Source organism: Mercenaria mercenaria, chromosome 13 (genome assembly GCF_021730395.1).
Source record: "Mercenaria mercenaria strain notata chromosome 13, MADL_Memer_1, whole genome shotgun sequence".
Classification (NCBI taxonomy): domain Eukaryota; kingdom Metazoa; phylum Mollusca; class Bivalvia; order Venerida; family Veneridae; genus Mercenaria; species Mercenaria mercenaria.
Window position 1 is genome coordinate 18,212,397 of NC_069373.1, and position 26,535 is coordinate 18,238,931.

A 26,535-nucleotide genomic window follows, 5' to 3' on the forward strand; every position below is an offset into this window, starting at 1 on the left:
TCCAAAAGGTGGTCTCTACAGACAAAATGAATGACTTTTACATATGTAATCAAAGTTGCCACTATTTTGATAATGTGAGCTAAGAAAGACTGAGGTGCATAAGGATGTAGTTTATATATTTTCTTTTTAGCGGACACAACATGTAATAGTACACAGGCAGCAACGTGTAATGGCGGTGACTTTACTGTAGCAACATGCGCCGTGGCTGATGGCCAGGTTATATGTGCTTGTAAAAGTGGCTACGCCCTTGATTCCAGCAGTAATTGTGTCGGTATGTGAAACCTTTGTACACTTTTTCAGTTTTCGGAATAATTTATTGAAATAGTGTCAGATTTACTATGATCACTACACAGTCTTAAACTCTTTTCTGGCCAGAACTAGAGTGAGATGATAGTAGGAGATTAAAACATTGTTATTAGTCTTTTATTGCACGATGACTTCTTCGTCCTATCTACAGTGTACACAGGGTAGTATGCTTTAGTGTGTAAATTATTTTATAGTTTATCCAAATGTATGAGTGTCAATTTCTTTGACAAATAAAATCCTATATTAGCAACCAGCTTGTCTGTGAATATTGGACCTTTAAGTTAAAGAAAATATATGGGCACATTACAAAGAAAAGACTTTCTAGTATTTGCTTTAGCCTGCATGGGCTCCCTAATGAAGATGTCTTTGCAGAAAACAATTTACCAGACACTCTCTTTAATGCTGTAATGTGTTACTGTCATTTATTCTTATTAGTTTATTGAATGGTTCCTTTGTTCCGCAGACGTAGACGAGTGTCAGGCCGGGACGGATGCTTGTGAATCAGCCACTTGTACGAACACTGCCGGCAGCTACACGTGCACATGTATTGCAGGATTTCAGTTCATAACTGGCTCTTCATATATATGTGAAGGTATCGTTATGGTTCAATGAGTTTTCTTATGTTTTAAATCATTTAATTTTATATACGGGATGTGTTATGCAGTAAGATACATTCTAAATACAGGTCTCAAAATAAAGTTACATTACGTTTCAAATATATGAGGCAAAAGTAATACATGAAGTCAAATGAATACAAGATTAATGTAATATAACGTTGTGGTGTTTCAAAACGTTACTCAACATTCTTGCAAAATTAAAACTACTTTTTTTACTGGATCCCACTATGTATTAATTTGGGGAAAACAGTGTGCAAACAAGGCAGTTCACGTGCTGTTAATACATTTATTCTATTTTTGAAATGCTTTGCCAGGGAAGTATATATGTATTTTTGTGCAGACTGACATAGGTCTGTGTCTTGTTTCTTCATAATAGTCTCTTCTTCTAGCATAAAAGATACAATGTAATCCATAGTATTTTCTGCTGTATCGGTTAACAACCCCAAAATGCACTGCCCCCAACAACGTACTCACTCGCTTCTCCCAGATTTTACTCCCTTTTACGAAGTCAGCGCGGTTCGGTTATTGTCAATAAGAATTGCTTGTAACTTGTGTGATTGTTTATTTTAAGAATCATATGAATGATTCTGGTAAGTTTCAGTCGGTATGTTTTTATCTATTTCTTGCAGAATTCATATAAATCTTGAATTTAAGCATGTCACTACATTCTTACTCCTTCATACTCTAAATATGTTCGTACTCAAAATAGTTTGATTGTAAAATTATTATTCTTAAAATTGTGTCCCCGTTTACCAAAATACAAAATTATAGGTAATGTCATGTTTGTAATAACTAGAAATAACATAATAATTCAAAAACATTCAATACATGTTAGCTTTTGGTAGTGTTGTTGATTTTCGGGCCCTAGTTATGGATATTTAAAACGTTTACTGTTTCCAAGAACAACAGAATGGTAAATAGAAGTTGTACCAGAATCGACAGGTCATCACAAATGAAAACAATAAATTTAGTCATCATGTCATGTTTTTTATGCAAGAATAGTGACAATACACGTGTGTCATCCCTACAATATATGCGATTAAATCCAGCATCACAGTATTCATTATCTAGTGTAAAGCAAACTGTGACACCCAAATTGGTTTTTTATGCTTGAAGTAATGAACTTTGGACTATATACTCACACTAAAAATGTATAGAATATTGCATAAAGGAATAAGATATTTAAGAAATAATATATCTCATTTAGTGATTTGTCGCTGAATGAATCATTGTTTAGAGTTCAGATGCTAAGGAACTATATCATGAGGGCGCAGCCCAAGTGATATAATAATATGCATCTGAACGACAAACAATGATTTTATTCAAGAGCAAATCACTAAATGAGATCTATTATTTTAATTCTAACACGTTACCAAGGACCTTAAAGTACATCCATTAAATATTTGCCCGTTTTCAACCATTTTTTTCCAGCATGCCGCAGTGCCGTTTGACGCTATGGCATAATTATTGTGACATCAGAACAGTGAATTGTTGTATAATAATTCACTGTTTTCAGCCTTCTTTGTTTAATGGGAAAATGAATCGGATCGTTTTAGAATAATTAATAGAAATTATACATAATAGATTAATATTGCTATGACATAGATCTAGTTTCTTTGTGCTGATTATGATGTATTGTTTTTTTTTTCACTTTTCTTTCATACGAAGTATGTGAACAACACTTAATATATTTGTACTTCTCAGATATTAATGAATGTGCATCTAGTTCGACCAATAACTGCGAGTCACCAGCTACATGTGTTAACAATCCAGGAAGTTATATATGTTCCTGCCCTAGTGGCTACACCATTTCTTCAAGCGGATTTGGATGTGACAGTAAGTAAAGTAAAAATCTATAACGTTATTAATTCACTTTAATAACTGGAACAAAGCATATTAAGCAGTTTCTACGTGCATTCCATGCCCAGTACTTATATTCTTTGTGCATGTATATTATATTGAACAGATACTTTAAAGGGACATGCCCCAGATGAACATCAAGATGTCAGACATTTTACACCTAGGTCCTGCTGTGAGATGAACACTTTTTTGGGGTGGGGAGTTGGGGTTTCTACATATATTATTATAAAGTGCAAGAGGATTTTCTTGAAGAAATACTGTTGTTAACTTACTGAATCACTTTGCTTTCACTTGTAACTTCTAACTTGTCTGATTTTTTGAAGAAAAAAAAATTGAGGTGTTGTAGTGGCTTGGTCGTCGACTAGGGTTAGAAATTTATACTTGTCCACTTTATCTTGAAAATTGTAAAGTAAAAGCTATAGCTTTAAAACTACTTTGCGTTCCTGTTTATCATTATCATATAAGTAAATAGACAAGGAACAATAACAGTTACTCTCACATGCATATTTTAGACTTCGCTCTTTTTGTAATTAAAAAAATTGAATTTCTTGGTTAATCTTTTTTGGTTTAAGTCTGCTTTTCTGAATACTGTAAGAGCAATAGCTCTGAAACTTTGCATACTTGTTAATCATTGTCGGTTAAGTATGTAGGTCAAAAATAATAAATCTGACATGCATTATGGCCCTTTATGTACTAACATATAATTAATTGTACTTAGGCCTTAAAAAAATATTCTTTGTTTCCTGTGTAACGGTCAGTTTTTTCCCAGTTAGTTTCTTCCCCGGGGGAAAGAATTGACTAGTCAGTTTTTTCCTCGGGGAAAGAACTTCGGGGAAAGAACTGACTGGGGGAAAAACTGGGCTGTTACACCGGTGTAAAGTTTTGAAATCTTATTTTCTTCATTATACTCATAATTAAAGAAAATGTGAAGAAGACAAAAGGGGTCAAGTTCGATATTGGGTCATCTGGGGTCAAAAATTAGGTCACCAGGTCAAATCAAAGGAAAAGCTTGTTAACACTCTAGAGGTCACAAATTTGGCCAATCTTCATGAAACTTGGTCAGAATGTTACCCTCGATAAAATCTTGGACGAGTTCGATACTGGGTCATCTGGGGTCAGAAATTAGGTCACCAGGTCAAATCGAAGGAAAAGCTTGTTAACACTCTAGAGCTCACAATTTTGGCCAATCTTCATGAAACTTGGTCAGAATGTTACCCTTGATAAAATCTTGGACGAGTTCCATACTGGGTCATCTGGGGTCAGAAACTAGGTCACCAGGTCAAATCAAAGGAAAAGCTTGTTAACACTCTAGAGGTCACAATTTTTGCCCAATCTTAATGAAACTTGGTCAGAATGTTACCCTCAATAAAATCTTGGATGAGTTCGATATTGGGTCATCTGGGGTCAAAAACTAGGTCACCAGGTCAAATCAAAGGAAAAGCTTGTTAACACTCCAGAGGCCACATTTATGACTGTATCTTCATGAAATTTGTTCAGAATGTTAATCTTGATGATCTCAAGGTCCAGTTTGAATCTGGGCCATGTAGGGTCAAAAACTAGGTCACCAGGTCAAATCAAAGGAAAAGCTAGTTAACACTGTAGAGGCCACATTTATGATCTTATCTTAATGAAACTAGGTCAGAAGGTTAATCTTGATGATATATAGGCCAAGTTCAAATCTGGGTCAGATTGGGTCAAAAACTAGGTCACTAGGTCAAGTCAAAAGAAAAGCTTGTAAACACTCTAGAGGCCACATTTATGACTGTATCTTCATGAAACTTTGTCAGAATGTTAATCTTGATGATCTTTAGATAAAGTTCGAATCTGGGACTTATGGGATCAAAAACTAGGTCACCAGGTCAAATCAAAGGAAAAGCTAGTTAACACTCTATAGAAGTCACAATTTTGGCCCAATCTTAATGAAACTTGGTCAGAATGTTAACCTCAATAAAATCTTGGACGAATTCTGGGGTCAAAGACTAGATCACCAGGTCAAATCAAAGGAAAAGCTTGTTAACACTGTAGAGGCCACATTTATGACTGTATCTTCATGAAACTTGGTCAGAATTTTAATCTTAATGATCTCAAGGTCCAATTTGAATCTGGGTCATGTAGGGTCAAAAACTAGGTCACCAGGTCAAATCAAAGAAAAAGCTATTTAACACTGTAGAGGCCACATTTATGACCATATCTTAATGAAATTTGGTCAGAATGTTAATCTTGATGATTCCTAGGTCAGGTGAGCGATACAGGGCTTTCATGGCCCTCTTGTTTATAATCATTATTATTAAAATTATTATTATTATCAATATTGATAATAATAATTGTTGTTGATGCTGATGTTGTTATTATGAATTTTACGATTATTATTATTATCTTCATTTTCCTTATTAGTACTACTGTAATAAGTTTTGTATTACTATTTGATTGCGATGATGATAATGATGGTTTTTATTATTTCTTTACTTACACAGACATTGATGAGTGCGCCGATGCGGCAACAAATGACTGCGACTCAGAAGAAGGTCAATGCACGGATACACCGGGAGGTTACACGTGCACTTGTATAACTGGTTACACGGGTGATGGATTCTTATGCTCGGGTAATGTTATGTCTTTTTTATTTTTAGCTCACCTGTCACAAAGTGACAAGGTGAGCTTTTGTGATCACGCGGTGTCCGTCATCCGTCCGTGCGTCCGTCCATGCGTGCGTCCGTCCGTAATTTTTTGCTTGTGACCACTCTAGAGGTCACATTTTTCATGGGATCTTAATGAAAGTTGGTCAGAATGTTCATCTTGATGATATCTAGGTCAAGTTCAAAACTGGGTCAAGTGCCGTCAAAAAGTAGGTCAGTAGGACTAAAAATAGAAAAACCTTGTGACCTCTCTAGAGGCCATATATTTCAAAAGATCTTCATGAAAATTGGTCAGAACGTTCACCTTGATGATATCTAGGTCAAGTTCGAAAGTGGGTCACGTGCCGTCAAAAACTAGCTCAGTAGGTCTAAAAATAGAAAAACCTTGTGAACTCTCTAGAGGCCATATATTTCACAAGATCTTCATGAAAATTGGTCAGAACGTTCACCTTGATAATGTCTAGGTCAAGTTTGAAACTAGGTCACGTGCCATCAAAAACTAGGTCAGTAGGTCTAAAAATAGAAAAACCTTGTGACCTCTCTAGAGGCCATATATTTCACAAGATCTTCATGAAAATTGGTCAGAATGTTCACCTTGATGATATCTAGGTCAAGTTTGAAACTGGGTCACGTGCCGTCAAAATCTAGGTCAGTAGGTCAAATAATAGAAAAACCTTGTGACCTCTCTAAAGGCCATATTTTTCATGGGATCTGTATGAAAGTTGGTCTGAATATTCACCTTGATGATATCTAAGTCAAGTTCGAAACTGGGTCACGTGCGGTCAAAAACTAGGTCAGTAGGTCTAAAAATAGAAAAACCTTGTGACCTCTCTAGAGGCCATATATTTCACAAGATCTTCATGAAAATTGGTCAGAATGTTCACCTTGATGATATCTAGATCAGATTCGAAACTGGGTCACGTGCCGTCAAAATCTAGGTCAGTAGGTCAAATAATAGAAAAACCTTGTGACCTCTCTAAAGGCCATATTTTTCATGGGATCTGTATGAAAGTTGGTCTGAATGTTCATCTTGATGATATCTAGGTCAAGTTCGAAACTGGGTCACATGCGGTCAAAAACTAGGTCAGTAGGTCTAAAAATAGAAAAACTTTTTGACCTCTCTAGAGGCCAAATATTTCATGAGATCTCCATGAAAATTGGTCAGAATGTTCACCTTGATGATATCAAGGTCAAGTTCGAAAGTGGGTCACATGCCTTCAAAAATTAGGTCAGTAGGTCAAATAATAGAAAAACCTTGTGACCTCTCTAGAGACCATATTTTTCATGGGATCTGTATGAAAGTTGGTCTGAATGTTCATCTTGATGATATCTAGGTCAAGTTTGAAAGTGGGTCACGTGTCCTCAAAAACAAGGTCAGTAGGTCAAATAATAGAAAAACCTTCTGACCTCTCTAAAGGCCATATTTTTCATGGGATCTGTATGAAAGTTGGTCAGAATGTTCATCTTGATGATATCTAGTGCAAGTTCGGAACAGGGTCATGTGCGGTCAAAAACTAGGTCAGTAGGTCTAAAAATAGAAAAACTTTGTGACCTCTCTAGAGGCCATACTTGTGAATGGATCTCCATAAAAATTGGTCAGAATGTTCACCTTGATGATATCTAGGTCAAGTTTGAAACTGGGTCACGTGCCTTAAAAAACTAGGTCAGTAGGTCAAATAATAAAAATACCTTGTGACCTCTCTAGAGGCCATACTTTTCATGGGATCTGTATGAAAATTGGTCTGAATGTTCATCTTGATGATATCTAGGTCATGTTTGAAACTGGGTCAACTGCCATCAAAAACTATGTCAGTAGGTCTAAAATTATTAAAATCTTTTGACCTCTCTAGAGGCCATATTTTTCAATGGATCTTCATGAAAATTGATCTGAATGTTCATCTTGATGATATCTAGGTCAGTTTTGAAACTGGGTCACGTGCGGTCAAAAACTAGGCCAGTAGGTATAAAAATAGAAAAACCTTGTGACCTCTCTAGAGGCCATATTTTCATGAGATCTTCATGAAAATTAGTTAGAATGTTCACCTTGATGATATCTAGGTAAAGTTCAAAACAGGATCACGTACCTTCGAAAACTAGGTCAATGGGTCAAATAATAGAAAAACCTTGTGACCTCTCTAGAGACCATATTTTTAAATGGATTTTCATGAAAATTGGTCAGAATTTTGATAATATCTAGGTCAAGTTCAAAAGTGGGTCACATGAGCTCAAAAACTAGGTCACTATGTCAGATAATAGAAAAAACGACGTCATACTCAAAACTGGGTCATGTTGGAAGAGGTGAGCGATTCAGGACCATCATGGTCCTCTTGTTAGCTTACCTGCTCAGGTGAGTTATTGTGATCGTTCGATGCCCGGCGTCTGTCTGTCTGTCAACATTTAGCTTTTGTATGCGATGGAGGCTGTATTTTTCAACTGTATTTTTCAACTGATCTTCATGAAATTTTGCCAGAATGTTTACCTTGATGAAATCTAGGCAAAGTTCGAAAATGGGTCATCTGGGGTCAAATACTAGGTCACTAGGTCAAATCAAAGAAAAACATTGTGTATGCGATAGCGGCTGTATTCTCCAACTGATCTTCATGAAATTTTGTCAAAATGATAACCTCAAAAAAATCTAGGCCAGATTTGAAAATGGGTCATCTGAGGTCAAAAACAAGGCCACTAGGTTATATCAAAGAAAAACATTGTGTATGCGATAGAGGCTGTATTTTTCAATTGATCTTCATGAATTTTGGTCAGAATGATTATCTTGATGACATCTAGGTCAGGTTCGAATATGGGTCATCTGGGGTCAAAAACTAGATCACTAGGTCAGATCAAAGAAAAACCTTGTGTATGCAATAGGGGCTGCATTTTACACTGGATCTTCATGAAATTTGATCAGAATGTTTGACTGGATGAAATCTAGTTGGATTTTGAATATGGGTCATCTAGGGTCAAAAACTAGGTCACCAGGTCAAATTAAAGAAAAACTTTGTGTAGACAATAGGGGCTGCATTTTACACTGGATATTCATAAAATTTAGTCAGAATGATTGCCTTGATGAAATCTAGGTCAAGTTAGAATATATGTTATCTGTGGTCAAAAACTAGGTCACTAGGTCAAATCAAAGAGATTCCTTTTGTAAGCAATAGAGGCTGTATTTTTCAATTGATCTTCATGAAAATTGGTCAGAATGATAGCCTTGATGAAATTTTGAATATGGGTCATCTTGGGTCAAAAACTAGGTCACTAGGACAAATAAAAGAAAAAACGTTTTATATGGATAGAGGCTGTATTTTTCAATTGAGGTTGATGAAATTTAGTCAGAATGATTGCCTTGATCAAATCTAGGTCAAGTTCGAATGTAGGTCATCTTGGCTCAAAAACTAGGTCACTAGGTCAAATCGAAGAAAATACTTGTGTACACTTAAGAGACCACATTTTCGGTCCAGTGTTAATGAAAATTGGTCAGAATATTTGTTTCCATGAAATCACTATGTCAAACATGTTTACACTGTTATGGTGTGTTTCTCAGGTGAGCAACCTAGGGCCATCTTGACCCTCTTGTTTAAACAATACTTATAAATGCAATAACAACTGGCTTAACAATTATTTAGATAGATTATTTTTACCTGATTTTCAGTAAAAGTTAACATTTTCTTCGTTTTCATATGAACCTTGATATAGCTCGTATATTCTGTTATATGACATATGACTGGCTTTTCTATCTTGTATATCTATTTCTTATATACCTACAACTTTTCTGCCTCGAATACATCATGTATTTTCCTAAGGAAGACAAAACCCATCAGATACAGAAAATATTCAATAAGAAATAACTTAATGATGGAAAGTTCACTGTTACAAACGAGTTTTCAATCTTATTTATCTTAAATTATAGTTAATTTTGGCTGATATAACACTAAAACTAGGTATATGTATGTAATAAAAGGTCGTTAAAATAGTATCTTGATCTGCAATGATGCATTCTGCTCTCGTGGATTTTACCAGACTGGATATCACACTTGGTGTAAGCACCTTGCCGGATCCAAGCTTAGTAAAAACCACTCAAGCCAAATCCAACATTGCAGATCAATGTACTGTTAAAATAATCCTATTATATACACATAATTAATATGGAGATGCAGGTTTTGACTTTGGACTATTTTGATTGATTATCAACAGGTAACCTTAGAAAATATACGTTTTGTGGTGCTATTATGCCATACTGTTGCTTTGTACTAAAGGAATTATAACTTTTTTTCATGAAATATAGATCTAAATGAATGCAATGAAGCAGACAGAGGGGGGTGCGAGCAAGGATGTGCAAACTCTAAAGGCAGCTATACTTGTTTCTGCGGAAATGGATATGTTCTGAATGCAGATAAAAAAGCTTGTGACGGTATGAATTGTTTTAATAGTTCCTATATTCAATGGGTAACCTAAATTGTGTTGGTGTGACGTTAAACCTAATGAAAAAAGAATTGTTTGTTTGTTGTTTTAGATATAGATAAGTGTTTTTTTTTTTTTTTCAGATATAAGTGAGTGTTTGTTCATTTTATATATAAATGGTTGTTTGCTGATTTTAGATATAAATGAATGTTTGTCATCTGAAACGAATGACTGCTACGATAACTCACACTGCACGAATGTAGCCGGTGGTTACACATGTGACTGTCCCGCAGATTTTACTCTGAAAGCTGATGGCAGAACGTGTCAATGTAAGTGATTTTTTGTTATACTGTCAAGCATTAAATAAAAGCCCAACATCAGATAAAGACCCAAACTGTTAAGCTTTCAAGATATTGAATTCATTTTAATCTACAAGGAATATAAAACGTTACTACAGCCTGCAATAAATTTCACTGTTCGCACAGATCAAAAAGACCTGCCTTCTTCGATTTATACTTTATATCAAAATAAATTAAAAATAATATCGCGACATGATTTCTTGATAGATGTTCAGCTTTTCAGGGAAAATCGTAAAGTCTGAGAACCTCTGACTTTGTTGTAAATATTACTCGGGTTGTCAGCCTTATGCTCGGCAAGACAAGAGAAAGCTTTTCTTGACATTATATGCTTTACTCGAATAGCATATGCTTATAACAAATTTTATGCCACCCTCGTAGTTTTTCTGTTATTTTGCAGCTATTTACAAGTGTGACTCTGGTAACAACTGTGAATATGTCTGCAACCGAATTGACGGCATAGACACATGTTCATGTGCAAAAGGATTCCAACTGAACTCTGACAACATAACTTGCAGTGGTAAGACAGTTGTATTCAAATACAAAAGTATTTAAGAACTCTTACCCCTTGTTAGTTGAATACTTGTAAAATCACATTTTAATCAGTTTCTTGAACAAAGGAAAGTGGCCAAATTGGCAAAGAAATTAACACATAACCTACAAATTTGAGAGCCAAAGCTTAATTATAGGAAGTGTGTGGAGAACTATCCTACTCACCTTGTGTTGGCATTGTCGGCATGGGCGTTTTGATGCACTTCTACTTTGTCTAGACAGTTTTGCTTAAGACCTAAAATAGTTGTTCCACATCATCACAAACATCATACGATAAAAAGACCACTGACCTCTGGCACCAATATTTCATGAATTATGCCCCTTTGTACTTAGAATTTCAATTAAGGTTTAGAAACAGTTTCACTCTACATGTATATCTGTTATTATGTAATGGATTTGACTGAAGAAGAAATGTATTCTAGAACCATGTTTTAATATGTCAATACATCACAAAGAGGTGGAATGCCTTCAGAATAATTTCATGAACGTGTAGTCAGATGAATTACACATGCGGCATATAACCACATTTCTGAGATATGTTGAAACATAGTGACTCACATGTAAACAAGTAGATGAAATAGGGAAGCACTATTTCAAGGTGCATATATGGCGCCAAATATAGTATGCCAACGTGATGTCAAGGCATAACCGTGTAAAAACACTGTGCACATGTTAAATTATGGAAAGTAGCACATCCTGCAAGTGCGTAGATGTCTAGTGAATTTTTCTGCTTGACTATTAATCAATACAGGTTGTGTAAATTAAGTATCCTGAAATGTCTTTTATATAAAATATTACATTAAAATTAATATGGCAGCACTCTTTCTTGGCGCCTGTATAATATCTCGATGTCAATATTGTCATGTTTTAACGAAAATGGGCATGAATTTTTAGCTCAGCTGAGCACGAAGTGCTCAAAGGTGAGCTGTAGTGATCGCCCTGTGTCTGTTTTCCGTCGTCGTCCGTCCGTCCGTCCGTCGTCAACAATTTGACTGTTAACACTCTAGAGGTCACATTTTTGGCCCAATCTTAATGAAACCTGGTCAGAATGTTACCCTCAATAAAATCTTGGACGAGTTCGATTTTGGGTCACCTGGGGTCAAAAACTAGGTCACCAGGTCAAATCAAAGGAAAAGCTTGTTAACACTCTAGAGGTCACATTTTTGGCCCAATCTTAATGAAACTTGGTCAGGATGTTACCCTCAATAAAATCTTGGACGAGTTTGATATTGGGTCATCTGGGATCAGAAACTAGGTCACCAGGTCAAATCAAAGGAAAAGCTTGTTCACACTCTAGAGGTCACAATTTTGGCCCAATCTTAATGAAACTTGATCAGAGTGTTATCCTCAATAAAGTCTTGGACGAGTTTGATATTGGGTCATCTTGGGTTAAAAACTAGGTCATCAGGTCAAATCAAAGGAAAAGCTTGTTAACACTGTAGAGGCCACATTTATGACTGTATCTTCATGAAACTTGGTCAGAATGTTAATATTGATGATCTTTAGGATCAGTTCGAATCTGGTCATGTAGGATCAAAAACTAGGTCACCAGGTCAAATCAAAGGAAATGCTAGTTTACACTGTAGAGGCCACATTTATGACCATATCTTAATGAAACTTGGTGAGAATGTTAATCTTGATGATCTTTAGGTCAAGTTTAAATCTGGGTCAGGTGGAGTCAAAAACTAGGTCACTAGGTCAAATCAAAGGAAAAGCTTGTTAACACTCTAGAGGCCATATTTATGACTGTATCTTCATGAAACTTAGTCAGAGTGTTAAACTTGATGATCTTTAGGATAGGTTTGAATCTGGGTCATGTCGGATCAAAAACTAGGTCACGGGGTCAAATCAAAGGAAAAGCTAGTTAACACTTTACAGGCCACATTTATGACCCTATCTTAATGAAACTTGGTTAGAATGTTAATCTTGATGATGTTTAGGTCAAGTTTAAATCTGGTTTAGGTGGGGTCAAAAACTAGGTCACTAGGTCATATCAAAGGAAAACCTTGTTAACACTGTAGAGGCCACATTTATGACTGTATCTTCATGAAACATAGTCAAAATGTTAAACTTGATGATCTTTAGGTCAAGTTCGAATCTGGGTCATGTCGGGTCAAAAACCAGGTCACGGGGTCAAATCAAAGGAATAGCTAGTTAACACTTTAGAGGCCACATTTATGACCATATCTTAATGAAACTTGGTCAGAATGTTAATCTTAATGATCTTTAGGTCAATAGGTCAGGTGAGCGATACAGGGCCTTCATGGCCCTCTTGTTCAAATTAGAATCAAACTTAAAATAATTGACATGTACTGAAATACCCCTTTCCTCTAACCAGCATCGAAATACTGAAGAATTCAAGAGCGTGATATGCGCATATTTTCTCAAAACTCATTTTTGTCGTTATTACATTCTTAAATTCGTCAGAAAAGGTTAACCAAGTGTGTGAAAGTTTCCATATTTACAAATAAAATCTAGAAACACTAGTTGTATAGATTATGCACATCCAGCACACGTTGTGTAATACCATGCATTGTGTGGTTATTATTTATCTTTTATTAGTTTTTGTGATTGCTCGATGTCTGGCGTCTGTCTGTCTGTCGTCTGTCTGTCTGTCAACATTTAGCTTGTGTATGCAATAGAGGCTGTATTTTTTAACTGATCTTCATGAAATTTTGTCAGAATGATAACCTTAATAAAATCTAGGCCAAGTTCGAAAATGGGTCAACTCGGTTCAAAAACTAGGTCACTAGGTCAAATCAAAGAAAAACCTTGTGTATGCGATAGAGGCTTATTTTTCAACTGATCGTCATGAAATATGTCAGAATAATAACCTTGATAAAATCTAGGTCAAGTTCAAAAATAGGTCATCTGGGGTTAAAAACTAGGTCAAATCATAGAAAAATCTTGTATATGCGATAGAGACTGTATTTTTCAATTGATTTTCATAAAATGTAGGTAGAATGATTGCCTTGATGAAATCTAGGTCAAGTTTGAATATGGATCATCTAGGGTCAAAAAGTAGGTCACTAGGTCAAATCAAATAAAAACGTTCTGCATGCGATAGAAACTGTATTTTTCAATTGATCTTCATGAAATTATGTCAGAATGATTGCCTCGATGAAATCTTGGTAGAGTTTGAATATGAATCATCTGAGGTCAAAAAATAGGTCTCTAGATCAAATCAAAACTTTGTGTATGCGATAGAGGCTTTATTTTTCAATTGATCTTCATGAAATGTGGTCAGAATGATTGCCTTGATAAAATCTAGGTAAGGTATGAATATGGGTCATCTGGGGTCAAAAACTAGGTCACTAGGTTATATCTAAGAAAATACTTGTTTAAGCTCAAGAGACACATTTTTGGTCCAATCTTTATGAAAATTGGCCAGAATATTTGTTTCCATGAAATCACTAGGTCAAACATGTTTACACTGTTTTTTTGTGTGTTTTTCAGGTGAGCGACCTAGGGCCATCTTGGCTCTCTTGTATATTTATACATATTAATGTAAATTGATGTTTACAAATATAGTTATTTTTTGTTTGTTTGTAGATATAAACGAATGTGAGAGCTCAGGGAGTACATTATGTCCATCAGCGGATAATGTTATATGCCAGAATACAAATGGAAACTATGAATGTGTGTGTAAGAGTCAATTCTACCGCCAGCTTGAACCTAAGAAGTGCGTAGGTAAGTAAAACCTTTCATCCATACTAATTTCCTGTACAATCGTTAGGTACAGACTAAAGTATCTAGTATATATCACAGACACCTATGTTGTTGAACACTTGACCTCCCCCACCCTAACCGCAACTAGGACGCACTTGTATAACTGTTTTTAGCTCGACTATTCGAAGAATAAGTAGAGCTATCCTACTCACCGCGGCATCGGCGTCACACCTTGGTTATATTTTTCGTACCAGTCCACTTTTTGACAAAGTCTTTTGAGATAAAGCTTTGAAACTTTCGACACTTATTTACCATCACCATGTCGAGTTTTAGGCAACAGTACATAACTCCATCAAGGATTTTGGCTGAATTATGGCCCCTTTTAACTGAGAAATCTCGGTTAAGTTTTTTTTTGTACCAGTTCTAATTTTGTGGAAAGTGTTTGACATATGGCTTTGAAACTTTTATCACTTGTTTATTATAACAGTCTCTATCTGTAGGCAAGAGTACATAACTCTGTCAACTATTTTGGCTGAATTATGGCCCTTTTTGGACTTGGTAATTGGTACAATTTTGGTACAAGTCCATGTTTTGTCAAAACTACTTGACATGTGGCTTTGAAAGTTTGAACAACTGTTTATCATCATGATTTATATTTGTAGGCAAGAGTACATAACTCTGTCAACTATTTTGGCTGAATTATGGCCCTTTTTTTGACTTGGAAACTGGTTCAGTTTTCGTACAAGTCCATGTTTTATCAAAACTATTTGACATATTGCTTTGAAACTTTGAACACTTGTTTATCATCTTGATTTCCATCTGTAGGCAAGAGTACTAACTCTGTCAACTTTTTTGGCTGGATTATGGCCCTTTTTGGACATGGATATTGGTTCAGTTTTCATACAAGTCAACGTTTTTTCAAAGCTATTTGACATGTGGCTTTGAAACTTTTAACACTTGTTTATCATCATGATTCCCATCTGTAGGCAAGGGTACATAACTCTGTCAACTATTTTGGCTAAATTATGGCCCTTTTTGGACTTGGAAATCAGTTAACTTTTTCATACTAGTCTGTATTTTGTCTTACCTGTTAGTCATATGGCTTTGAAACTTTGACCACTTGTTTACCTTCATAGTTTACTTACCTAGGACAAGGACTTTAGCTCAGTTATGGCCCTTGTTTGGACATAGAATTAGTTACCTGTGTTGTACAATTAGTGTCTTCATCGGGATATAAAGTTACAATGGAAAAAGATTATACACGTGTGTACTAGTTGGGGCAGAGGGCGGAAGAGTGGGTAAGTGTTCATCATGTTTAGCACCCCGAGATGGCATAAATATTATGAGAAAGAAAAAGGCCATTTCTGCGTGATTGCACATATGGTCTGACATCGTTGATAACAAAATACATTTATAATAAAATGGTGTGGTTCAAAGAAATCTTTCCAAATTAGAGAACAAAATTTAAAACATTTGGCTGTTCTATTTAGATGTTTAAAGATCTATATTCTGACATTGATTTTCTGATACTTGATCATGAATAGCAAACCTTTTACTTGTGGAAAGTTTCTGTGAAATGTAAATGTAACTGGAACTGAATGATGTTTTTGTGGATAAAGACGGGTATATGAAACCATACGAGGACTTCTTAAGAAGTCCCATTGATGTTTATACCCGTCTAAACGCACAAAATAGCATTTAATTCATATTTAATATACATAAAGGTAAGATTGTTCAATGTATATACCCATTTTAGTCGCAAAATCTACCTTTATGAGCAAATGATTATGCTTCATCTAATACTGAAAGCTGACTTTTAAATTGTGAACTAAGGCTTAATATCCTGAAAAATTCAGAACACCAAGGAAACGGTTTTTTATACTTATTACATGACTCCTTCCAAATTGCCGGTCCAAAGTTTGTGCTATATGACTGGTCATTTAGTGTCATACTTTGTTGGGCTTAAGTCAGCTTTTGAAAAAAAATATAGAAATATATTTCTAATTACATGTAATAAAACACTTATTTAATGGCTTGTCTCTTAAGATATTTGGCAATAGTTTTAACTGTTGACCAGCGAGCCAGTCAATAAAATATGAATCCGGCAGTAGATGGTGAATGGCTTAACAGGATATGTGACATTATGGCTGAAGGTAAATATGAGCCATGCCATGAGAAAATCAACATAGTGGGTATGCGACCAGCTTGGATCCAGACCAGCCTGCGCATCTGCGCAGTCTGGTCAGGCTCCATGCTGTTCGCTTTTAAAGCCTATTGGAATTGGAGAAACTATTAGCGAACAGCATGGATCCTGACCAGACTGCGCGGATGCGCAGGCTGGTCTGGATCCATGCTGGTCGCATACCCACTATGTTGGTTTTCCCATGGCATGGCTCATATGTCTTTTGGATGGATTAAAGAAGACACGCATCAGCTACAGCATACTACAGCTAAAACTGAATTTGCAGTTTTGCTCTTTTCAGATGTTGCGAATGTTTATACAACTCACTTGGTGTTTTTCTAACTGTACATGTGTATCAAAGTTTAGTTTAAGAAAATGTTTTAAATGTCCAAAGAAATGTAGGTGACCGCATAATGAATAAAAATGAGCCGCACCATGAGAAAACCAACATAGTGGCTTTGCGACCAGCATGGATCCAGACCAGCCTGCACAGTCTGGTCAAGATCCATGCTGTTCGCTTTCAAAGCCTATTGCAATTAGAGAAACCGTTAGCGAACAGCATGGATCAGGCTGGTCTGGATCCATGCTGGTCGCAAAGTCACTATGTTGGTTTTCTCATGGCGCGGCTCAAATGTGTTTTTTGGTTACTTCAGATATTGATGAATGTCTAAACAACGTATGTAACAGCATAGCTAACAGTAAATGTGTTAATAGCGACCCTGGATATGACTGTCCATGTTTGACTGGTTTTACACTAAACCAAGGAACATGCGAAGGTATGTATTTCACCAGTCTAACTACAAAAAATATGGTGAAGTGTGCACCAGATGATTATACTGCTAACCCTGTGAGACGTTCTTTTTTGTCATCAACTTTTTATATATAAGCTACCAGAGTCCTAGTGCATAAACATCAATTTGGAGACTTGTCTAAAACTCTACCATGTGGTTGGCTGTTTTAGGGCGTTGTCTTAATATTGACCGATGGCAGTGCTGCATTTGAAATACCTGGTCCTGAATGCCTACATGTTTGAGTCCAGACGTTTCGCGAGGGGAAATATTCGCGAATCACTGAAAACTGAAGTGCCAGAGCTAAGTTTGTTTATTGTACCCCCCGGCAACAAAGTTGTAAGTGGGGGGGGTATACTGGTTTCAGGTTGTCTGTCTGTCTGTCTGTCTGTCCATAGACACAATCTTTTGCGCACCAACTCTCCTCATCCCCTTGACACAATTTAATGAAACTTCACAAAAGTGATCAGTAACAACAGTAGTTGTGCATGATGCATGTTAGGTTCTTTCAGAATTTTTTTTGCAGAGTTATGGGACTTTGATTTTTGTTACTATACTATATACATAGACACAATCTTGTGCACACCAACTCTCCTTATCCCCTTGACAGTTTAATGAAACTTCACACAAGTGTTCAGTAACAACAGTAGTTGTGCATGGTGCATATTAGGTTCTTTCAGAAAAAAAAGTTGCAGAGTTACGGGATTTTATTTTTGTTACTTTACTATAATCATACAGTCTGCATATGCAATCTTGTGCGCACCAACTCTCCTCATCCCCGTGACACAGTTTATTGAAACTTCACAAAAGTGATCAGTAACAACAGTTTGCATGATGCACGTTAGGTTCTTTCAGAAAAAAATTTGCAGAGTTACGGGACTTCATTTTTTGTTACTATACTATATAGATAGACACAATCTTGTGCACACCAACTCTCCTCATCCCCTTGACACAATTTAATGAAACTTAACACAAGTGATCAGTAGTAACCCTAGTTGTGCATGGTGCATATTAGGTTCTTTCAGAAAAAAATGTGTACAGTTATGGGACTTTGTTTTTTGTTAATATACTATATACATACAGTCTGCATATGCAATCTTGTGCGCACCTAATCTCCCGAACCCTTGCACACAATTTAATAAATCTTCATACAAGTGGTCAGTACCAACCCTACTTGTGCATGGTGCATGTTACATTCTTTTAGATAAATATTCTGCAGAGTTATGGGACTTTGTTTTTTGTTACTATACTATATACATTGAGTCTTTATACTTACAGTCCACATAATTATGCAGTCTTGTGTACCTCAAATTGCAATGTACTGTGTCAGTGCATGCGGGGGGTACATTCATCACCTTCTGTGATAGCTTTAGTCTTTACTTGACTATACTGACGCGTCTTGGTGGGCACAGAAATTTATGCTGACAGATATTTTCATGAAAATTGCGAACATTTCTACGTCGCGAACTTTTCCACTTATACGTATAGTACTTAATGTAACTTTGACATCTGGCAAAGCGTTGATAACATTCACAGTTACACTAGGTATCCCAACATGAACCTGATGTAGTTACATGACCTGTTGGGGACAGGGATATCGGGTATACACTGCCGCTGAAATCCATGTTCGCTCCCGCCTGGGTGTGAATCCCGTATTCTGTCAACAAAAGCCTGTGTAATGGTTTTATCTTGCAGATTAGCTTGTTCTTCTGTATTGCTGATTTGGATATTACTAACAGTCACATTGGATGACCATCCGACTTACCCATTGTGGAATATATGCATGAACGTCTGTAGACCAGTGAAAATGCTGGGAATTTGTAGGAGGCACGATAAATACTCAAATGGTTTAACACACAAACTGAAATTTCGTCATTTACATTTACATATATATGTGGTTTAATTCAGTTATATATATATATATAATATGTATTGCTACATATCTCATATGTAAAGTTCAATGTTTGTAGATGTGAATGAATGCACGAATGGAGCAGCAGCATGTCACGCGACTTTTGCCACGTGCACAAATAAAGATGGTGGCTACACATGCGCCTGTAATGAAGGTTACCAAGGAAACGGTATTACTTGCACAGGTAAGTAAGATGTTACTGTATCTTTCTTTTATCATAAATCACATTCAGAATGGAATTGCTTCTACAATTGTTTAGATTTTCAATTCTTTTTTCTAAAAGAAAGAGGATGAGACAACTCTGTTTTTAATACAGTTGTTCCCCCATTTACAGCTGGTATGCCTTCTGGTAGGAAAATAATTTGTTAATTTCTGTATGGCTTTAAATATTTATGCACTTTTTTATTGAACAAGAAATACATTTACAATATAGAAAAAATGCTGTTTCTTGTCTATCATCCAGAGTAAAGCTTAAAGCATTTTAAGCAGATTTAATAATACCAATAATGTTTTCAAATACATTTTCAGAAATTGACGAATGTTTACTGGGTACGCACGACTGCGTTGGTACATGCACTAATACTGACGGAAGTTTCACTTGCTCATGTGCTAGTGGTTATACACTGGCCTCTGACCAGAAAAGCTGTAACGGTACGTTTCAGTATACATGTATTCTGTTATGGCTGAACACCACTTAATGCATACTGTTATGGTTGAACACCACTAAATACATGTATTTACGAATACAGATATTACGGTTGAACACAACTGAATGCATGTATACATACATGTGTAGCAAGTTACGACTTAACATCACTAAATGCAGTACTTTAAAAAAAGGGTGTTGAAAAGCGTTTTATTCATCAGTAAGTTTTGAAATTAAGATGTGATTCAGCGCTCTCCAGGCAGTATTCTGTAATAAAAAAACAAAACATTCTCATAGCCTGTAACATAATTTTGTCATCGTTAGGGAAATATTCTCTGGTGGTTGTAAAGCAACTGAAAGATGGAATGTAGATGTTCTTTATACCATACTCATAATATATTAACTTGAGTTTGTACTGATCAATGAACCTTGATTTTTTTACATACACTGCTACATGATTAAAAGACGAAATCTTAAAACGTATTCTATCAGTTTTACAATTTATCTGTCTTTTAAAATGACCTCGTGTTTTATGTTTTAGATATAAATGAATGTACAGCAGGAACAGACGGATGTGAGGACACGTGTACGAACACTATCGGGGGCTTTACTTGTTCCTGTCAGGAAGGTTTCACGCTCGCAGCAGATCAAAAAGCATGCATTGGTACGTCATATTGTTAAAACTGTTGAATACAAGTAGAAGTTCATTTCATCTTTTATCGTTTACTGAAGTATATTAAGCCAGGTCCAGAAGAAGTATGATACAGATTTCAGAAGTTTGCTTTTGACAAAATTTAAGTTTTACCTATTCTGTTTACCTTGGATGTGGTAAAAAATGTTGACATTTATTCTTATCTAGTAAATTAGTTTAAACTGTATTTATTTCCACAAATTGTATATATAAACATGAGTACTATATTCAAATTAACAAAGTTTGATAAAAAGACATACATCAATCAAAATAGTACAAACAAAGAAATTTTTAATCGAATGGATTGGAAAACAAGCTACTTAAAATTTATATGAATTCCGCTCCATGTAAATTATATAAATTTATTTGCTCTAAATATCTAGTAAATTCAGTTAATTAAAATAACTATGCATTGGGGACAGTGGAAGGAGGTAAATATCATATGGCATAATGGTTATCTTTGTTCTGAAATAGCATAATACTGTGTTTTATGTATTTTTTTCAAAGCTGAAGTAGATTGTGATTCCACTTTCGCAGCCACATGTGCTCACAGTTGCGCCCGCATCACCGGAACTGATACATGCACATGCAATGGCGGATATACTTTAAATACTGATGGAAAAACATGTCTTGGTAAGTCTTAACACATTAAATTCTATCAAAGGTATAAGAGAATATTCCTACTTTTATGCAACAAAAAATATGTTCAATTTTCAGGAGCTAAAGCTACTGTTGAATTTTTGAATCAGTAGAAACATTTGAGTTTTTTTATTAAATCAAGCAAACTTTTAAATAAAAGCCACCGAAAATGTGTGAATTAGAGGCCCGACTTTAAAACTGTTGTTCAAGGTATTTCTTTAGCTATTTACATTTTGTTTATGTTGTTTATGATTATGACCTGGCATTGCTTCTTGGTTGAGGAGCAATATTCAGAACTAGAGTATACGATCTGTTTGTTCCGTTCTGTCCTGCCATTTGATAGACCAGTATTAAACACTAATTAGTTTGTTTTTATGTGTACATAGAATGCATATTTGGCATATGTATTTATGTACATTTTTTATTATTGATGACTTATTGTCCCATTGCTATTTTGTATTCGTGTTTATTGTTGTTATTGAAATATATGAATGCACTTGCCACTATAATAAAAATGATGTTACCTTACCATATTTCTTTTTCATCAATATTGCAGATGTAAATGAATGTTCAACCCAGTCTCCGTGTGACAGTACTAGGGGTGTGTGTACTAATACAGTAGGAGGGTATACATGCGCTTGTCAGGATGGCTACACCCTTGGCACGAATAATGTCTGTAATGGTGTGTATTACTTAATTTTATAGCACAAAATGTAAAATGTAACATGTGTTTTGAAGGACGCAGATGTAAACTGTACACCATTCTGAACGTCTCCTGAAGGTACCAAGTTGTAAAAAATAGTACTCGCTTGGCGCTCAGCATTAAGAGGATAGTGCTAGGACTGGTCAGCCCGGTGTCAGTATAATGTGACTGGGTGGGGTATCATGCCACGTGTCTACGGCGTGATATTCCAGTGAGGCAGCACCATAAAGTTTGGCTTTGTGCTCACTGCTACAAGTAGACACTGTCGTTTATATGACTGAAAAAATGTTGAAAAAGACGTTAAACCCGAACACACACTCTCCTGAAGGTGACAGTATGATCTTTTTGAGTTTAAAAATATGTAAAATATGTACATTTTAAGGCCAAAAGTATCTCTGGCCCAAGTGGGCATTTCCACAATTTCGTAAAATATTCCTTTTAGAAATATAAAAAAATATTCACATGTACATGTTGCTATTATACTTACTAAAATATCCCAATTTTTTTATGACAATCAATCCACAAAAAAAATCAAAATTTAAATTTAAAAAAAAATGGTGTCCAAAATGGCTGAAATTTAAATCATTTTGTGAAGATAAATCCAAAATTAATCAATAGACATTGTATTATGAAACTTACAAATGTTCCTGAGTTCTTTAAAGGATATTTAATATCAGTGGTATTATCTTGTATTAAAGAGAAATCAAGGAAAAATATTGTTATAAAAATGGTGGATCAGACAGTAGGGATTACTATTATATAGACAAAACGGCTTGTTTGTATGTCACTCCTATTTTTGTGGGGGTGGGGACAGAGTTGCCCTTATCAGTCCGTCCGAATTTAGGTTGTGCATATCTCAGAAAGTATTTGACCCAGAGTCACCAAACCTCACAGGATTGACATTTATCATGTAAAGTTGTACATCTTGTGTTTTAGTTATGATTTCACTAAGTCAAACCAGAATTATGACCCTTGACTTAGTAAAAAAATGCATACAAAGGACCTAAATAATTGTGTTGCATCTTTGACTTTGGATTATAAAAGACATTACATGAATAATATTATTGATCATGTGAAGTTGTGCACCTTGAATGTTGTTAGAGATTTTACTCAGTCAGACCATAGTTATGGCCCTTGACTTAGTCCAAAAATATGCTTGAAAGGGCATAAAAGTTTGTGTTGCACATATATTTCATAATGTATTTGACCTAAGAGTCATGAAACATCATAGGAATATTGTTTTTAAGGATGTGAAGTTGTGCTACTGGGATTTTGTTCTGGATTTCTATCAGTTAGATCAGTTATAGCCCTTGATTGTGAAAATATGCATAAAGAGCATACAAGATTGACAAAAAGTATTTGATTTAGAGTCATCAAACATTAGATGATTTTATATAGCATGTGAAGTTGCGCACCTTGTGTTCTGCATAGGATTTCACTTAGCCAGACCAGAGTTATAAATCTTGACTTAGTTAAAAATACACATGAACTGCTTATAAGTTTATGTTGCAGTTACCTTAAAAATAATTCACCTAGAGTCTTGAAACCATGTTCAGTGGCAGGAAGGGGATAGGGGGACACCAGTGTCCTATGGACACACATCTACTTTTTAAATAAACTAGGAAAAGTTTCCCATAAATCCTTGATGTAATCTAAAGAGCAATATATTTGAATATTATACTAAATCCCCATGCGAAAACACATTATATACAGTAGCTTATTCATTTTTGACAGATCGTGATGGTGGACTGTCATTATGGGCTCAGTGGTCCGACTGTTCAGTCACGTGCGGCACTGGTGTTAAGACTCGTGCCAGAGACTGCACCAACCCAACGGTACAAGGTAACGGTGCGCCGTGCACAGGGGACCTAACAGAATCTACAGTTTGTACTCGGGATGCTTGTGAAGGTAGGCATTCAATCTGATAAATTTAAAATAATGGGTAGGGCTATGGCATCACGTCTAAAACTAATCATAACTTGAAAATTGTATGAACAATGAAACTTACCGCCACTTTGGCGAAATCCACATAAACATATTTAGTAATTATCATAATGAATATGGAAACATCATTAAAACTTATTTTTTCCATTTTTATAACTGAATAAGTCTCCCGAGCTTATACATAGATCTGTATATATTTAGTCAGATATGTTACCAAGGTACGTCCATCTTCTTTGTTCGTGTATGTTGCCAACATTTCAAACAAGTGTCATAACCAATGCATGTCGATACTATAATGCAATGAAGACCATGCATTTGGCATGCTCAGATGTGTCGTTGCTGTGCTGATGATTTTTCATATATTGTTTTACAGTGTCCACACAAGAACAGGAACATGGCATTGATCTGACATTCTCTGGAATTACAGTAACGCAGGTAATGGGTTAAGAACTATCTTTAGCCTATATCTGCCTAAATCATCTACATCGGTATAGTAACAGTAATTTAACATTGCAACCATAATAGTCTGTACTTGTTAGATTTACTTTATTCATTTGCAGATGAAAAACAATTCACTGCTGTTTAAGTATGTTCCAATTCCTGATGTTACCGGTCAGTATGTCTGTGCTATTTTACTGGTACATCGGTTTCAGCAATCGTGAAATATTATGGTAAATTTATTATGTCTGTCGTTATAATATGTATACAATGTACATAATAAGACGTGGCTTTTCATGTTAAGTCTACGGGTAAAATGACATGACTGACACTGACTTGCTGTTCCTTAGTATACTAGTACATATTCTATCCAGTATGATTAAGTGAAGAATTGAGACACGGACAGCCTGGTTAATTGATCCACCATCAACAAGTAAACGCCACATGCCCAGGCGTGCCAAAAAGGCAAAACACATGTAAACCATGTGTCAAAAATACATAGTGTAATAACAAGAAATAATCTGTGTTATTCAGTAAACTGGTCTGAGTTATTTATTAAAATATTGTTTTATATTTCCTTACTTTCCATTTTCCTTAACAAAACGTATGCACCTTTTCAACATACTTCGGTTTAGAAAACGGTATCTCTTTGCAGTGTAACAGAGCTTGTGTTAAAATATACACTTCTTGAATGACTTGTTGGTCAGAATTAAAAACTATTGCCTGAGGTCTGAAGGCATTCAATATTATGTCTTATTACATGACATCAGAAACTAATTTTGAAATTTACTTTTTAGCTCGACTTTTTTAATTTATTCAAATAGTAGAGTTTTTGCAATCACTATTTCGTCCGCGTCAGCGTTCTTATCACAAAAGTTCAGGTTTAAGTTTTTGCATGTGAGCAGGTTTCTCAGAAACTACCAGACCAAGTGATTTAAAATTCCACATATTTCTTTGGCACCATGAGTTGACCTCCCAGGACAAGTTACATAACTCTAGCTTTTATTTTGTCAATATTATGTTTTAACTTAGAATTTCAGGTTAAAGTTTTGCAGGTAAGCAGGTTTCACAAACACGATAAGGCCAAATGCTTTCTAACTTCACACATGTCTTTGGTATCATGAGATGACATTACTTGGCAAGTTAAAAAACTCTAGTTTTTATTTTGCCCCTTGTTAACGCCAAAATTTTTCTAAAAGTTTTGCATATAAGCAGGTTTCTCAAAAACTACCATACCAAATGCTTTCTAACTTCAAACATTTGGCATCATAAGATGTCTTCACGTCCTCACGTGGCAAGTACATAACTCTAGCTAACATTTTCGCTCCTTTTTCAACTTAGAAAATTATATGAAAGTTTTTGTATTTAAGCTAGTATTAAAGCTACTTGCCCACACATGCCACAGTTAAGGTGAAATTTTTCAACATCTTCATTTCCACAAAGTTTGGCATAGAATGTATATTATGACACTGAAAAATGATAGTGGGTGAAAATAAAAGTTACTCGGATTTGGTAAAAATGCAAGAAGACTGTAAATGTTCTGCATTATTTCAAAAGCATTGAAACGGTTTACTACCTTCTGCACAATATGTTTAGTTATTTATAAGAATATCTTGCAAAAATCTTATGTCAATAAGTTTTACCAATGGTCAATTTCAGAGTACCTGCTTTTTTAGCTCACCTGTCACATAGTGACAAGGTGAGCTTTTGTGATCACCCTTTGTCCATCGTCTGTCCGTGCGTGGGTCCGTCCGTCTGTCCGTGCGTCCGCCCGTCAACAATTTCTTGTCTGCACGATAGTGGTTTCATTTATGATTTTATTTTAACCAAACTTGCACACAACTTGTATCACCATAAGATCACGGTTCCTTTCTTCAACTGGCCAGATCCCATTATGTGTTCCAGAGTTATGGCCCCTGAAAGGGCCAAAATTAGCTATTTTGACCTTGTCTGCACAATAGCAGCTTTATTTATGATTTGGTTTTTACCAAACTGGCACACAACTTGTATCAGCATAAGATCTTGGATCCGTTCTTGAACTGGCCAGATTCCATTATGGGTTCCAGAGTTATGGCCCCTGAAAGGGCCAATATTAGCTATTTTGACCTTGTCTGCACAATAGCAGCTTCATTTATGATTTTATTTTAACCAAACTTGCACACAACTTGTATCACCATAAGATCTCGGTTCCTTTCTTGAAC

General features: G+C 35.6%; 1 protein-coding gene across 1 annotated transcript in view; it reads left to right on the top strand.

Annotated features, from left to right (window-relative positions):
• LOC123530489 (serine-rich adhesin for platelets-like) overlaps positions 1-26,535 on the top strand; it is a 61,315-nt gene that overhangs the window by 28,708 nt on the left and 6,072 nt on the right. Inside the window, exons 19-34 of the mRNA XM_053520776.1 lie at positions 131-271; positions 770-898; positions 2,628-2,759; positions 5,258-5,386; positions 9,699-9,824; positions 10,012-10,143; positions 10,571-10,690; positions 14,275-14,412; positions 17,227-17,349; positions 19,332-19,457; positions 19,802-19,924; positions 20,461-20,583; positions 21,118-21,243; positions 21,806-21,931; positions 23,687-23,860; positions 24,270-24,331. Coding sequence (XP_053376751.1) covers positions 131-271; positions 770-898; positions 2,628-2,759; positions 5,258-5,386; positions 9,699-9,824; positions 10,012-10,143; positions 10,571-10,690; positions 14,275-14,412; positions 17,227-17,349; positions 19,332-19,457; positions 19,802-19,924; positions 20,461-20,583; positions 21,118-21,243; positions 21,806-21,931; positions 23,687-23,860; positions 24,270-24,331 — 2,030 coding nt within the window. The remainder of the gene's footprint in view (positions 1-130; positions 272-769; positions 899-2,627; positions 2,760-5,257; positions 5,387-9,698; positions 9,825-10,011; positions 10,144-10,570; positions 10,691-14,274; positions 14,413-17,226; positions 17,350-19,331; positions 19,458-19,801; positions 19,925-20,460; positions 20,584-21,117; positions 21,244-21,805; positions 21,932-23,686; positions 23,861-24,269; positions 24,332-26,535) is intronic.